Here is a 16,030-nt window from a genome sequence, read left to right as displayed (position 1 = left end):
TTCTAACCAATTCTTCATAATTTCTTAATGACACAAGTCAATTAAAAGGGCACTCGTGGATCCATAATAATGCATGATACTTTTAATTGTTTAACTTTTTAATCGTGAATATGACGTCACGTGAGGAGTTCTTATTGATCTACATATTTATTTTTAGTCCATTAATATTGTGTCGTTATAAAATATAAATGGGAGTTGGGTGTAAATGAGGAAATTATTGTATTAGCATATTTTGTACACTCGAGTCTTCAAGAGCCATCAATCATTTTGTACACATTTTGTACACAAAATCAATCATTTTCCACGGATCTCACAGAGCATGAAGGAGCCTGAGTCACTGGTGGTTAATTAGAATATGCATTTTTTGCATATTCTGCTCAAACTAGCGTTGGTTTCCTTGTTTTCTTCCTAAAAAACTGGTGTTGTTCTTCAGTCTCCAAGACAAACTGCTAGAACATCGAGGTACTTGCGCCTCTATTCACATGCTAGAAGCATTAATTAGATGTGGCAAACTCCCAACTCAACCAAACAACATTTGAACCAAATTTACATCCACAATGAAAGAAAGTATTATTATGCTGGGTGAAAAACAATTTCCATTTCTTTTGGACGACAAGCACTTAGCATCTGAGTACATGAATTTAGTTTGAAGAGATTGATGCTTTGGTGAAACCGCAGCCAATATTACAGTGCCACAAAGCAGGGCCAATCCGAGTCCTAGGCTATTGACAATCATGGATTCTGGACAGTGTCTGGATAGGTTTCTCTAGGTCTGCAAGACTGTCAACTTCTCTAACAGCCCAGTTTCCGTTGTGACCACGGCCAAACCATAAGTGGAGAGCCCCACAATCATGTTCCATTTCCTGTATGAAAATGGGAAAGATTTTTCTTAGACAAACAATGGAATTCAGATAAGAACCATCGTCACAAAATACCATGACATCATGATATGTAGATGCCTGCAACAAACATAACACTACAAAAAAAGGAATAAAACGGAAGCTTTGACATAACTAGCATGTCTTCTTGCAACGGGCTAAAAAACCCTTCAAGGAAGGCTAAAATATTCATTCGGGAAGCATGAAACATTGCAAAAAAGTGAAAGTTCCAGTTACACGGCTGTGCTACGACTTCTCTCTTTTTTGAACTTTCTTTAAAGCAACCAACCGAGTTTCACATTTCTTTCTTACTATTCGGTACTTTAACCTTTTTGTTTCAGAAAAGTCTATTTAAACATCCAATCTGCAGAATGTAGAAATGGAATATAGCAATCCACATTTCATTTCTTAGATAATATTAATATTTAAACATCCAACCTGGTATCAGGTTCATGGAAATTCAGACAATTTCTTCCGGGAAAATTCGGATATATTAACAAAAAAAATCACATGAGTTGGCACCGAATCCAGAAGTTTCAAAGGAAAGGATAAGGGCAGAGGGAAGAGAGTATAACATGTAACAACCAACCGCGTAATGATGGGGCGAGGAAAGTGCAAAATATTTGTAGTCAAAATATCCTGATAACTTCGTCTGATAAATTTCATAACAAGAATCCGCTACCATCCGATAACGAACAAGACGTAAAACCAGAGCGATTTCAAAATCCAATCGATATAGCTCCGGATTCCGAAAACAGAAAAACTAAGACAAATAGAAAGCATCGAGGAAAATGGCGAGGAAATACAAATAAAATAAAATAACTGGAGAAGAAAAATTACCAGAAGATGCACGACAGGGCACTGAACTAACTCCAAATGCATTTCCATTTCTTGGAATCATGTTCAATTTCATTTCCTGAGAGACTCAGAGAGCGACGGAGTTGGAACTTGGGTGATAAACTATAGAGAGAAGAATCGAAGATAGGGGACGAGAGAGGGAGACCCCTGAGAGACTGAAGTTCAAACAAAAATGTGAAACGACGCCGATGCAAACACCGGTCTAAGAGCATCCACATTTGGTTCCTCATCCTCATCCCTATAATTTAACTCAAAATCACATTTCTTCAAATTTATCTCTAAATTTTATTCATCTTCTAAAAACCTCCTACATCTCATTCCCCATCCCTATCTCTATTCTATTAAATAATATTTCTCTATTCTTTTTTTATTATTTTATTCTCTCTCTTCCATTTACAATCCTAACTACTAACTCTTTTGTCTTATTATCTTTTTTTCAAATATCACTTTCTAATAAATATTTATATGATTTTGACTACCGAATACAGTATTTTTTCAAATCTTAAATCGTATTATAAAAATAGTAAATTTTATTAATAAATTAATACATTTTCTAACGTGATGAAAAATTTATTTAGAATAGTACTCTTTATCAATTAAAGATTAATTAGGATCCGTAGTCACGTATTGATGATATAATTTTTTAAATTGGTTGTAACGGTAATATTACCTGTCCTTTCTCCAACAGTCATATTTTTTGTCCTTTTTACAACGGTAACTTTTTTTGTCTTTTTTCTAACGGTAATATTTTTTGTCTTTTCTCTAACGGTAACTTTTTTCGTCTTCTCTCAAACGGTAACATTTTTTGTTTGGAGTGTAACGGTAACTTTTTCCTACATAATACAAAACAGCAACCAAAACAGCATGCAAATCACAAATAAAAAAAATAAGAGCATCCCCATCCGAATCAAGTATTTACTATAATATAAAATATATTAATTACTAAAACGGCTTAGAATGGTGTAAATATTGACAGCATGCGTAAGTAAGGCCCCGAATATCGAATGGCTGCAAAACCCCACCCGAACCCCGATTGCATTTTGTGAAAAGTATCACAAACTGCAATATGGTAATCCGGATGAGGATTACCCCGCCATAACGGTGGGTCCCTAATTAACACTAGTGAAATAACCCCCCTATAACACCATCATCATAGCCTATTGGAATGCATCCCTAGCCCGATATATATGAAACACTGCAAATGATATATAAGAATGGAACAAAAATTAATTAACGGAAATGGCTATTAATCTGAAAACAGAATCTGCACAGACAAAATAATATTAACATGGAAGCTCAAATAAAATAATCTGAAAACAAATGATAACTTCAGTCATCGAGACAGTTCATCAGTGTATTCAACACTCAAATTCCTCTAGTCATTTTAGGGTAAATGAATATCCACCAGCCACAAAAAGCCACATATGGACTGAGTACACAATTTCAAAAGAAATTGGAAAGGTATAAGTGCAAAAATAAATACCATAAACCCACGGCCCCAACCCATTAGATATATAAGTCCAAAAATCAATCCCTACAGACTTCACACCTAAATGAGATACCAAGGAAACTACATGGATCAATTGCACATGTTATTCGCATAACAAACATCACACCAAGCACATATAGGATGCAGAGAACCACAAAAATCAATAGAATTTAAAGCAAATTTTGGAAGATTTCTCAGCTTGCCAAACATAATTTTCAGCTTATACAACTTGATGATAACCAAATATGTTCCACATAGAAAGCCACAAATGAAATCAACACTTCCCAAATTCTGGCATGGTAATCAAAACAACACTCCCAAAGCCAACAAAATCTGTCCAGCGATTATCAGAGCAACAAGGATATCAACAACCATCCGAATAACCCAAACAGAGCAACAATAATTCTCATTTTCAGACCCAGTTCAGCGCTCAACAAATCTCCATCACATTGAGCAAGAAAAGATTACTAAATACATAAAAAAAAAAATCTGCATAGAAGAACATACATAACCACAAAGTTTCAGATCCAAACAATATCAATTTCGGCCCTTCAACAGATATCAGTAGAGTTATCAAATCTCAGAGAAATGGTAATTGAAACAACAAATTCTCAGCAACCCAATTTCTTCAACCATTTTCAGCGCCTATTTTGAGCAAGAATGCTAGGGTTTTCAGATCATACAACACATCATCTAGAGGTTTAAGCAAAATTAGATCACGGTAAATCACTGCAACCATGATTAAACCGAGATGGGGGATTTTGTTTTTGAGATAGAGAAGCTCGGTGGCCAGCCATGGAGGATGCCCGGTTCACAAAGTCCAGCCATGGAAGGTGCCGAAACATAGAAAGAGATATGCCAATAGGTGAGAAACCAGCCATGGAGGAAAGCGAAAGTTTAGAGATTACCCACATTTGGTGCAAGCCTCGTCTGATTGCGAGGGAGAAGTCGAGCAGGTGATTTCGCACTGCCACCCAACTGTCCGGAGAAGAGAAACGCGGGACCAAGAAAGAGAAAAACAATTTGGGAACAAACAGTAGATGCACAAATATGGGGTATCACTGTACAAACCGGAAACCCAAATCGCATTTTAGGGATTTGGATGGAGAGCCATTTTTGAAAAAATCCTAAAATTTATCTCCAAATTTTAGAGAAAACCACGGTATGGAGATGCTGATGGGGATGCTCTAAGCGGTCTTAATATTTTCGGGTATCGAGTAATTACCCGATACCGAACTGTTTTAAACGGAAGCGGAATCACTTACCCGTTTTGTGCTTTCGGATCGGGTCTAAAATATAATTGAGCCCAGCTGGCCTAGACTACCACCCCGTGGTCCCACCTTGTGTCCTTACCAAACCCTCCACCATTACATTCAAGATCAGATACAGAGCTTCAAAAAAAAAAATCAGAGAGAGAGAGAGAGAGAGGGAAATGGAAGGTGAAATGAAGAACTTGATCAAGGTATGGATAGTAGCGATGGCATCTCTGTGTTATTGTTATTATGCAGTTGCCCGAATCAGAGGGGGCATGTTGAGGCTCCTCTATCTCCTCCCCATCTTTTACCTCTTCACCATCCTCCCCTTGACTCTCCACACTGTCCATTTCGGTGGCACCACAACCTTCTTCCTTGTTTGGCTTGGCAACTTCAAGCTCCTCCTTTTCGCCTTTGAACAAGGCCCTCTATCCCCACTCCCTCCAAACCTTTTTCATTTCATCTCCATCGCTTGCCTTCCAATCAAAATCAAACAAGACCCAATTCTGAATAAAGATTATAAGCCTTTAAATACCAGAAACGGCAAAAACCCATCCTACCAAAAAGCCAAAAACTCCAAACAATCATCTCCAAATTTAGAACCATCTTCGAACCCCTTGACCACAAAAGTGCCTAGATCCATTTTGTTTCTCATAAAAGCCTTGCTTCTTGCTATGATAATACGAGCCTATGACCATAGACCAAATCTACACCCATCCGTCATCTTTGCTCTGTACTGTGGCCACCTCTACCTAGCCTTAGAGATTGCCCTAGCCCTAGCTGTTACTCCTGCTCGAGCCATCTTCGGCTTTGAGCTGGAGCCACAGTTCAATGAACCCTACCTTGCCACCTCACTGCAGGATTTTTGGGGCCGTAGGTGGAACCTCATGGTCACTAGCATTCTGCGGCCCACAGTTTATAACCCAACACGTCGTGTCTCTGTGCGTGTCGTTGGGCCACGCTGGGCCTCACTTCCGGCGGTGTTCGCGACCTTCTTGGTCTCGGGCCTCATACACGAAGTAATATATTATTACATAACTCGTGCGAATCCCACGTGGGAGGTGACATGGTTCTTTGTCCTACATGGCCTGTGCGTGGTAATCGAGATAGTGGTGAAGAAGGCGGTGAAGGACAGGTGGAAGTTGCATCGGGCAATCTCGGGACCGTTGACTATAGGATTTGTAGCGGTGACGGGCGCATGGTTGTTCTTCCCGCAAATATTGAGTAGCCATCTCGATGACAAAATCATACATGAATCTTCAATTTTGATTGCTTTTATAAGTTGGCCATTGTATAAGTTCTCTAACTTGTTATTCTAACAACGTTAGACAACCATATTGTCAATAGGTGATTATCCAAAATGAATTAAGTTTATTTAAAAGTTTTAAAATTTATATTTTAAATTAAATTATATTATATAGATGATGTGTGACGTAAATGTAGTACTAAACAGAACGATGAGAGAATAAAGTAGCAATCTTTTCAGATTTGTTAGATAAACAATGGATTCTTCATTCTTTATGATAGACATCTCTTACATTAAAGTTAAAGATCACAAATGGGAATTATACTGACAAGCTTGTTTACATTGGACAGACAAAAAAAGGAAAAAGAAAATGGCTTAAATATTTGACGAAAGGATTTGGTATGGGTCAACAAAGGTGACCTTGAAATCCGTATTGGGCGAACAAAGTTGACTGCCATAACGTGTAAACCGTGCAAAGCATCCTCAATTTTTTTTTTTTTTTTAAAACGGTCCCCCCGAAAAATAAAAGTACAGAATCTCAAACTCAGAGAAAACATTTTCAGACACAACGCATATTATCAATCGAGGACTTGATTGTCTTTTTTTTTTTATGCACTTTGGTTTTTGTTGTTTCCTTTCAAGTTTTGTGAGGTTAGCTCAGACAAGAGAAATGTTGTAGGCGGACATTGTCAAAGTCTTCGAACAACTTTCGTAATTGGAGACCTTTGACTCGGTTGGAGACTGTCAATGTAAAAGACCAATCCATAATAACGTCCTAAATGGGACAATGACTGTAATAAGTGCATCCACACAAAACTTTCAGATAATCACCAGAATCACCATGTACCCAAAACGGCATCGTTTGGTGCTCTTCTGATGTGTCTCGAATCTTGGCCGTTGAATCGTCTGGTATCCGTCCTAGTGGGGACTGACACGGAGAGAGGCAGAGCGTTTACAATCTCTCAAAATTATGGGCCTTTTATTGAATTATCCATTTTTGTGTCTGAGCCACAAAAGCCCACGGGCCAGGAGGACGAGGTTAAGCAATTTCACCACCACATCAGGGAACCAAAACCAAACCAACCCCTCCTCCCCCGTCTCACTCTTTCTCTGGAAGACACCCAACCCAACTGCGAGCCTCTCTTTCGTTTCCCTTTTCTCTATATTTACTTCCAATCAACTCCCTCAGCTTTCAGATTTGCAAGGAATCCAGAAACAATCAGATCAGAGAACATTTTTTTTCATTTAAATTTTTGGTTTTAGACAAGTATGTGAGACTCTCTTTGCTTTATTCTTCTTCCTATGTCCATTTAGGGATTGATCTTATTGCATGTTATTTACGTTTATCCATTTATATCTTATTGGTTTTTGTGAACGTATTATGAATAATGTTTAATTTAGGGTTTCTGTATCAGCTTCTTGTGACTTAGATTTTAACGCAGTTTTTTCTTTCTTATACGGTGTTCTCCGTGTAAACAGTTTGTTTGGTTGCTTAGAAAGCTGAGAAAAAACATTCCTAGTTTTGAATTTTTCTCTTCGGGGTACGGAGAGAGTATGAACATTGGTTCTGCCAAGTTTGTACACCTCATTAGCTGAAGTCGATGGGTGTTTCCGATAATAGTTAATTACCGGAATTCTATTGGGGTTTTACGGTTTATGAAGATCTAGCAACTGAAAATTTAAGATTCTGATTTCTATTCTGTTTCTGGTAATCGAGGTGGGTAAGAAACTTCAATCTTTTGGTGACTATCATAGGGAGCTGAGCTTCTTGTGGAAAGCATGTGGACGGCTTGCCGTGTATCAATGAGACAAGCTTAAGTTTTCATTTACAGTTTGGTTTTGTCGCTTGTCTAGCTTGATTTGGATTTGTCCCAAGAAGCTCAGCTTCCTATGATTTTTACAGTTTCATTTAAAGTTTGGTTTTGTCGTGGGTGTACCGAGCTACTGTTTTTGGTATCGGGCTTTATTTATTTCTTGATTGAATCTGCTTCCACCAGTGGTATCGCTTTCTAATAGAATCTAATGCATCATAATCTCTGCTGAACAATTCATTCTGACTGACCTTTTCTTGTGATCTTAAATTTGTGTGTTAATTAATCTTACAATATTAGTTATCTGTATCTTCAACTGCAATTGATATTCAAGTGCTTGTGCTTTTTGAGTCTCTAAGTGTTTGGTGCCCCATCCCTTCATTCATTTCTTCTTCTTCTTCCTTCTTTTTTTTTTTTTTTTCCCTCCAGAAACTGATGTAACAGTGCATATTGGATAATGGCTGTTCAAACATCTGGTAAATCAGTATATGATGACGACTTTGATGAGGAAGATGGGCCTGCAGTTTTCAAAAGGAGTAAACCAACAGCGAAACAAAATCCATTGAATTCAGAAGTGAACAAGTTATCATCTCAAAGGCATGATGGACAATCTGGGAGGCAGGTCTCTGGCATACCCTCTTCCAATGGTCAAAACTTGAGTTCGCAGAAGGGTAAGATGGTCACATCTAACAAGGCATCACCAGTTAAATCTCCTGCAGCTAGCCCAAAAGCATCAACTTCCTCTATCAAGGCATCAACTGAGAAGTCACCAGTAGCGAATTCAAGGAAATTGAGTATGTCAGACGGTCATGTAAAACACTCATCTGAACAGAAGTTGTCAAGATCTATTAAGGAGGAAATGTTTTCTGCAGAAAATAGTGATTCTGAGGATTCTGAAGATGACAAACCACTGAGTGCTAGACTCAAGGGGAACTCCAACCCTGCCCACAAAGGGATCGGGAAACCTATTCCTACAACATCACTGCCAATGGTGTCAAAAAATGCTGTCAAAAAATCTTCCGAAGACTCAGACGATGAAGTTCCATTGTCTTCACGGTTCCCATTCAAATCCAATGCGGGCACGCCCAATAGTAAGTCATATGAGTCTGAAGAAAAGAAACCTTTAGCTTCAAAAATTCTGCAAAATGGCTCCACCTTGAGGGACAAACAGCATAAATCTTCCATAATAATGGGTAAGAGACCCCTAGATAAGGCCAATTCCTCAGATCAGTCTTCAGTTAAAAAGACAAAGCTCTCAGATACATCCACAACTGTGAAGATTAAGCAAGTGCCAGTCAAAGCAGAACTAAAGACAGATGATGATGATGACCATATTCCAATTGCTCAGAGAATAAAGAAGCCAGCCGCATCTGGTAACAAATCTTCTTCCACAAAACAAAAACCTGTAAAAGTTGCTTCTTCTTCATTTAAGAAAACAACTCAGAAGTCTAAGAAAGCAGTGAAAAATTCGAAGTACATAAAGTCGACAAAAATGTCACCTAGCGCTGGTGATGGACAGAAGAAATGGACTACCCTGGTTCACAATGGCGTAATTTTTCCTCCCCCATATAAACCTCATGGAGTTAAGATGCGCTATAGTGGGAAGCCAGTTGATTTGAATCCTGAACAAGAGGAGGTGGCGCTCTCTCTCTCTCTCTCTCTCTCTCTCTCTCTCTCTCTCTCTCTCTCTCTCTCTCTCTTCTTACCTAATTTTCATTTCCATAATCTTTCATTTTTTCCTTGCAAATTCTATTGACTTTGCTTTTGCCACGTCTTATTTTCTCATGGTTTCTGAACCTCATTTGATGTACCTGGGAAAATTTATATTTTCAGGTTGCCACCATGTTTGCAGTGATGAAAGATACAGATTACATGCAGAAAGATAAGTTCAAAGAGAATTTTTGGGATGATTGGCGGAAGCTACTAGGTAAAAACCATGTGGTCCAGAGCTTGGAGAAATGTGATTTCACCCCAATATATGACTGGTGCCAACAGGAAAAAGAGAAGAAGAAACAAATGAGTACAGAAGTAAGCTGGTGCTCTTATATACTTTGTGGGCTTGATAAGCAATGAAGTTTAGTTGATGGGCTTGATTACTCGTTTAAATCATCCTTTCTGATCATTTAGTTGGGTTTTCTTCCAAATTTTTTCTTCTACATCTTAATCACTAGTTTTCACCATAGTGATGCCAGTGGCCAGAGACCAAGGTTTATTTGTTGAAAGAACTTGACTTTTTCAAATGTGTTCTTGTCAACAGACTATATTTTGGTATGTGATTTCGTCAGTGTCCAAATAATAGGATTTTTTGGGTCTTTGATTAGGCCTTTTCTCACTATTAAAAGCAATTTTATCGGAGTTCAATATGGCTTCCAATTGATTCACATGGAAAGTTCTTGTTGAGGATTCTTTCATTGCATTTATGAAGCAGATGACTCTATGCTTAATCCATTATCATTCTGATCACATCTATGCTAAGAAAGAATCCTACATGATTTAAAAGAGAGATTGTCGAAAATTTTTATTGCAAAATGGATGCCTTTGTCCTTTATCCACATTGCTCTACATTTGAACTTCAATTGCCAATCATTGATAACAGTCAGATGGTTTGATAAATGACTTGGAAATACTTGGGCCTTCCATTTTTAATCATGGTGTTTTACCTCGGGAGCTAGAATGTTATACTCCTTTACTGGTATGGAAGATAAGTTCACATGAAGCGTGATGTGAATGCGACCATTTGCATTTCACATAATTGCTTTTCTTTGCCTCTACAATGAAGCCAATATGTCAATTCGGGTCACATGCTCCTTCTAATCAATATTTTTTGCTTCAAAACTATTGACTTATGAGTTTCTGTTTGTGCAGGAGAAGAAGGCGGTTAAGGAAGAGAAATTGAATCAGGAGGAGAAGTATATGTGGGCCATTGTTGATGGTGTTAAAGAGAAGGTTACTTCTAGCTTTGGCTGCTGATTGAATTTGATGTTGTTTGGACTATTAAAGTTATATGATAGATCACACATGTCAATTTTCTTCTTCGCCTAGCTAGCCACTCGCTCTTGTATATGTCTTGTGTACCCGGGCTTTGCCTAGTCTTTTATTCATATTAATAAAATTTTCAAATATGAAAAAAGAACGTATTCAATTCATCCTCCCCCCCCCCCCCCCCCCACCCCCCTCTCTTTCCATTTTAGACCTTTCTAGAAACATGCTGTTGGGGTTTTAATGTGATTCTCCATATTTATACAAGGTATCCGCTATAGAAAAGATATTTTCTGTGAGGTTGAAGTGGGTCATTTAAGTAGTGATATCATATACTAAGATTGGATGAGAAATTTCAGACTATCAACCATATGGTTAAGGCCTTTACCTTAAGTGACTATGCAGAGCAATTGTGTTGCATTGACTGGGAGAACACTTTTGATTGCTTTCAGAATAGATAGTTCTTGCATTGTTATTAATTCATACTATCACCTACTTTGTCTGACACCTGAAACCTTGTTTAAATTTTGTCTAGATAAGGATTTAACCATCTCAATCTTTTACTTTGAGGAGTTTCTGATGGTATAAAGTTCACCTTTTGCAATAGTTTGATATTGCATGTATACTCTCCCATACTGTTTGCATGGGTTTCTATTTCATTGTATAGATCCATTTCTATTGACATTTTTCTTACCTGTGATTATGTAGATGATAAATACAATCTGTTATTCCTTTATCAGGCCTCGTTGCATGTTATTGTTATCTTTAATGTGCATCTAATTTCTTATTTTACCTCTATCTCAGGTTGGAAACTTCAGAGTTGAGCCACCTGGATTATTTCGAGGCCGTGGAGAGCATCCAAAGGTCTTCTTGACTTTTTCCTACCTGTGATAATTTAGAGTTGTGTGCAATTGAATACAAAAATTTCCCACGGCTATATGTGGAAGCATTTTCTCTAAAAAAAATAATTTAATTTTGTCATTGATTGCCTTTATATGGTGTCAGATGGGAAAGCTGAAAAAACGCATTCGTCCAAGAGATATCACAATTAATATCGGAAAGGATGCTCCAATTCCAGAATGCCCCATCCCTGGTGAAAGGTTTTGCTCTTCATGATCTCCCTGTGTAGAATAAAAGCCAATAGGAACCTTTTAGGATAAGATGTAGAAGTGCTTTATCATTTATCTTCATATACAATATGTATTTGTGTATATGTTTGCATATATGTATTTAAGTGATTTTAAATATATTTAGGCCAAGATGGCAAAATCTATTTTATTTTATTTCTTATGTGAGGGTTTTTTAAGTTTTTGAATTTGTGATCTTTGGCAGATGGAAGGAAGTAAGACACGATAATACCGTTACATGGTTAGCTTTCTGGAATGATCCAATCAATCCAAAGGAATTCAAGTATGTGTTTCTTGCGGCTAGTAGTACCTTGAAGGGGCAAAGTGACAAGGAAAAATATGAGAAAGCAAGGATGCTGAAGGTTCTTTACATTATTCAAAAGTTGACCATTATGATTAAGGCTCTTTTCATCCATTTTCCCCTGAACCTTTCAGTAATTGTCATGTTGCTAGTTTGGGATAATATTGAAGGATCTTATTATTTTTGCTAAAACCTCGTGATTTTGAGCACAGGACTACATAGAAAACATCAGGGCTGCATACACGAAGAATTTTACAAGTAAAGATGTCATGAAGCGGCAAATAGCAGTTGCTACCTATCTTATTGATAAACTAGCTCTGAGGGCTGGCAATGAGAAGGTATATTCCGAGTAGATGGCATATACTTCAGTTGTGCCTATATATTCCTTAAGCATTCCCTTCTCTCAACAAACAAACAAACAAGCAAGCAGGCGAGATGATGAACAAGGTTTTTTGTATGCTTGCTAATAAGCACTTCATAAATAAATTGTGTAGCTCTGGCTTGAGTTGATGGATTAGGCTTTACAATCTCAGCTGCGTTCTTTTATACGTGTTAGGCAATATATTTGGAACTACAAAAGGCAATAAAAGATGTTTAGCTTCAAAGATGACTGGCATTCTGTGGATTCCCTTTGCACTAGTTATTTCTTTTGATTTTCTATGTTTGTTTTTTAAAGGTTTGCAAAACACCCAGTGTACTTGGTTACGCCTATTGATATTAATACATTTTTACTTATATAAAAAAAAAAGTTTGCAAAGGTTGCTGTGTCGGTGTTCCTCTTCTATCCATCCTGTGTACTTGGGTTATAGCTTTTGTGTTAAATAAAATTTTCTGTTACTTATCGAGAAAAAGGTCACTGTGTTGCTCACATTTCACCTCTTTGTTTGCTTTTAGCAACTTAGAATTCCGAGTGGAAATCAGATGTTCAAATCCTTGTGTTTGCATTCCGTGTCAAACAAGGTATCTTGGTCTTTCTTCATATTAACAGTTGCCTTCCTGCAGGATGATGATGAGGCTGATACTGTTGGTTGCTGCACATTGAAAGTAGAGAATGTTAAGGCAGTAGCCCCAAACACGTTGGAGGTATGTTGGAATAAGTTTTAGAAGTTTTAACCATCCTGGATAGTTCCTTGCTCATACTTTATTACCAGTGATAACCAGGGAACTCTGTTTTTGATAAATTCAGTTCAACTTCCTTGGTAAAGATTCAATTAGATACGAAAATAAAGTTGAAGTCGAGCTTCCTGTTTACAAGGCAATTATACAGTTCCAAGCAGGCAAGTAATTTGGATCATCGTTTTAGGGGATATATATATGACTGATAAATATTTATGAGTGAAGCCAATAGTATATATTTTCTGTTTGCTCCAGGAAAAAAGGGATCTGACGATCTTTTCGACCAGCTGGACACCAGTAAATTGAATGCGCATTTGAAAGAACTGATGCCTGGTCTTACAGCAAAAGTCTTCCGAACATATAATGCATCCATCACGTTGGATGAGATGGTAAGATAACTTATGGACCTCACTGAGATAATTCCCTTGTTTATGATGAGTGTTTAATGCCTTATCTATCCTTTTGTTTTATTTTCTTGAAATTTTTTTTTCCTTTCAAGGGGATTTTTTGTCCAAATTCCTGTTAATATCCCCTCCCCCCTTAAATTTCTTCATGTTTATGACAGTTGAATATGGAAACTAAGGATGGAGATGTTGCAGAGAAAATTGTTGTTTACCAGCACGCAAACAAGGAGGTAAAGACAATTCCTCCATGTAAAAGTCTTAAAAGTTATCTCAAGATTTTGTTCCTTTTGAGTTACTCGTGACATATAAATTTCTGGATTTTCTGGTTACAGGTTGCAATCATTTGTAATCATCAGCGCAGTGTTTCAAAATCTCACAGTCAACAAATGTTGAGATTAAATGAGAAGATTAGCGAGCTTCAGGTAGTCACCTTATGCTTAGTGAAAGAGATGGGTGGTCATGGACAAAGTACAAAGTAATGATCTAATTTCGTGTTGAGAGAGAGGTTCTAGATTGATGGACCAATCATTTTTTATGTGTGCACGCATGTTGGTGAAGGAATAAATAAACTTCAATACTCGCTTGCATGAGAAGGGACTGAAGAATGAAATTACAATTGATTAGTGTTGGATGGCACACACATACATATTGGTGGTTCTATCGAGAAGACCTTTATCTCATGATGCTTTAAGATCGGAGATATGTCCTAATATTTTCCATATCCGTTCTGTCTCATTCTTCTATATTGGAATATAGCATCACCTTTGTTATGCATATCAGGGTTGTACAGTGGGTGGATGTTCATGCATTTGCATTTGCCTCATGGTGTTGTTTAACTCAACGCTTATCTGAATCTTCTCTTTTTCTTTTTTGGGTAGGGCTTGCTTAAAGAGTTGAAGACAGATTTGGACAGGGCAAAGAAAGGGAAGCCCCCACTAAAGAACGCTGATGGAAAACGAAGAAATTTGGCTCCTGAAGCGTAATAATAATATTACCCGTGTCCTTTTATAAGCAAATTTATTGTCTTGTTTGGCTTTTCTATTTCACTGCAGTAAGAATTTATGTTAAACAGGATAGAGAAAAAAATTGCTCAAACCAATACGAAGATTGAGAAAATGGAACGGGATATGAAGACCAAAGAAGATCTGAAAACCGTGGCATTAGGTACGTCCAAAATCAACTACCTTGACCCTCGAATCACAGTTGCATGGTGCAAACGGCGTGAAGTTCCCATTGAGAAGGTAAATAGCTTCTGCAAATATCTTTTGGCCGAAATATCTTACCAACAATCATACATGCATATATACATTCATATATATATATGTTCGTGTGTGTGTATGTATGTATGTTTGTTACTTCAAAAATGTCCGTATGTATGTGCACGCAGAATTAGCTGCTGGTGAATATATACATGTACATATTTCAGTTATAATTTCTTCTTACTTTTCCAAACTTCCACAGATATTCAACAAGTCTCTGCTGGCGAAGTTTGCATGGGCAATGGACGTAGATCCTGATTTCAGATTCTGATATCTTAATTTGATGCTCCCTTGGTCTTTACTTCACCGCCCCCACCCCACCCTGAACATAAGTCCTTTTTGTTTTATCCTTTTTCCATTAAAGATACTCACAATTTTTTCTTTTTTTTTTTAATATCTCCGGCGGGAAAAAAATTGTAGTATGTTCATCTAATCTAATCATGGGATGAGTTACCCCCTTCCTCAACCCATTTTTTAGTTTTAGAAGTTAGGGCAACAATTGTTTGCTTGAACTTTCATTTCAATGGTAAAATGTTATAGCACAACAAAATGTCAAGAAAAGAAGCTACTTTCGTTGTTTGTATCATTGTTTTTATGCCATGGATGATTTGGCTTGTTATACGAAGTTGTTCATATTTTGTGTCTTGATTTATATAGGAGGGAAAAACTTCTATGCCGTCTGGGCTTGACCGCTGGTCAAAATTTTATTTTATTTATTTATTTATTCTTTATTTAATGATTAAGGAAGTGATTTTAAGTATATTAGTGTATTTTTTTATTTTTTAAAAATATTTAAATATATTCAAAAAATGTGAAAAAAAGGAAAAGATTATTGACCGACAGGTAGGGGGGAGGTGTAGGCATAACTTTTTTGTTTGGTTTTGATATTATTCAATAGTCCCGAGAATCGGATCATCCTTGTCCCGTTCGCACACAAAGAACTGGGAACTTCTGCTATATGTTGTCATTCTACAAAGCCTTATCGAACATCATCAAATGATTATGACCAAACCCTCAGCTATAGTATATGTAGGGATGGCAATATGTTATCCGACCCGTTAACCCAACACGAACACGATACGATAATAGCGGATTAGGGTTTAGTCTTAACGGGTTCAGGTCAAAACGAGTTAGCTTGTTAAGACACGATTGCTTAACAGGTTAATAACGGGTCAACCCATTATGACACATTATAATCCATTATGACACGTTAAGAAAGTTAAAATTACAATTATACCCTTATACTTAAAAGTAAAATGGTTAGAATTTCAATTTCGATATTTTTATTGTTTGGATTGTAATTTTAGAC

At 37.2% G+C, this 16,030-nt stretch overlaps 2 protein-coding genes and 1 long non-coding RNA gene across 3 annotated transcripts; 2 read left to right on the top strand and 1 right to left on the bottom strand.

The window, feature by feature from the left end:
* Window positions 1-545: 545 nt before the first annotated feature.
* On the bottom strand, window positions 546-1,943 carry LOC122289653. The gene is made up of 2 exons (XR_006236213.1): window positions 1,719-1,943; window positions 546-863 (listed from the first exon to the last, which is right to left on the bottom strand). It is a non-coding gene; the product is annotated as an uncharacterized LOC122289653 (long non-coding RNA).
* Window positions 1,944-4,601: 2,658 nt separating this feature from the next.
* Window positions 4,602-5,978, top strand: LOC122289652 (probable long-chain-alcohol O-fatty-acyltransferase 5). The gene has a single exon (XM_043096835.1). The coding sequence runs from the start codon at window positions 4,658-4,660 to the stop codon at window positions 5,795-5,797; it is 1,140 nt and encodes a 379-aa protein (XP_042952769.1). The 5' UTR covers window positions 4,602-4,657; the 3' UTR covers window positions 5,798-5,978.
* An 805-nt stretch (window positions 5,979-6,783) lies between these two features.
* LOC122289651 (DNA topoisomerase 1 alpha-like) lies at window positions 6,784-15,304 on the top strand. The gene is made up of 16 exons (XM_043096834.1): window positions 6,784-6,991; window positions 7,965-9,171; window positions 9,369-9,563; window positions 10,401-10,481; window positions 11,319-11,378; window positions 11,520-11,614; window positions 11,847-12,003; window positions 12,155-12,280; window positions 12,945-13,025; window positions 13,129-13,219; window positions 13,314-13,447; window positions 13,624-13,692; window positions 13,795-13,884; window positions 14,341-14,441; window positions 14,535-14,703; window positions 14,924-15,304. Exons 2-16 carry the CDS (start codon window positions 7,993-7,995, stop codon window positions 14,990-14,992), a joined length of 2,697 nt encoding a protein of 898 aa, XP_042952768.1. The 5' UTR covers window positions 6,784-6,991; window positions 7,965-7,992; the 3' UTR covers window positions 14,993-15,304.
* Window positions 15,305-16,030: the final 726 nt, after the last annotated feature.

This window comes from Carya illinoinensis, chromosome 12 (assembly GCF_018687715.1).
Source record: "Carya illinoinensis cultivar Pawnee chromosome 12, C.illinoinensisPawnee_v1, whole genome shotgun sequence".
In the NCBI taxonomy this organism is placed as follows: domain Eukaryota; kingdom Viridiplantae; phylum Streptophyta; class Magnoliopsida; order Fagales; family Juglandaceae; genus Carya; species Carya illinoinensis.
The sequence above is the reverse complement of the archived record's forward strand: the minus strand, read 5'-3'. Positions and strand labels throughout refer to the sequence as shown.

Excerpts from the sequence above, each read along its gene's own strand:
- LOC122289652 (XM_043096835.1), top strand. The coding sequence starts at position 4,658 with ATGGAAGGTGAAATGAAGAACTTGATCAAGGTATGGATAGTAGCGATG.
- LOC122289651 (XM_043096834.1), top strand. The coding sequence starts at position 7,993 with ATGGCTGTTCAAACATCTGGTAAATCAGTATATGATGACGACTTTGAT. Across the intron at positions 9,172-9,368 it reads TGAATCCTGAACAAGAGGAG|GTTGCCACCATGTTTGCAGT; the intron begins GTGGCGCTCTCT and ends TTATATTTTCAG. Across the intron at positions 12,004-12,154 it reads AGAAAGCAAGGATGCTGAAG|GACTACATAGAAAACATCAG; the intron begins GTTCTTTACATT and ends TTTTGAGCACAG.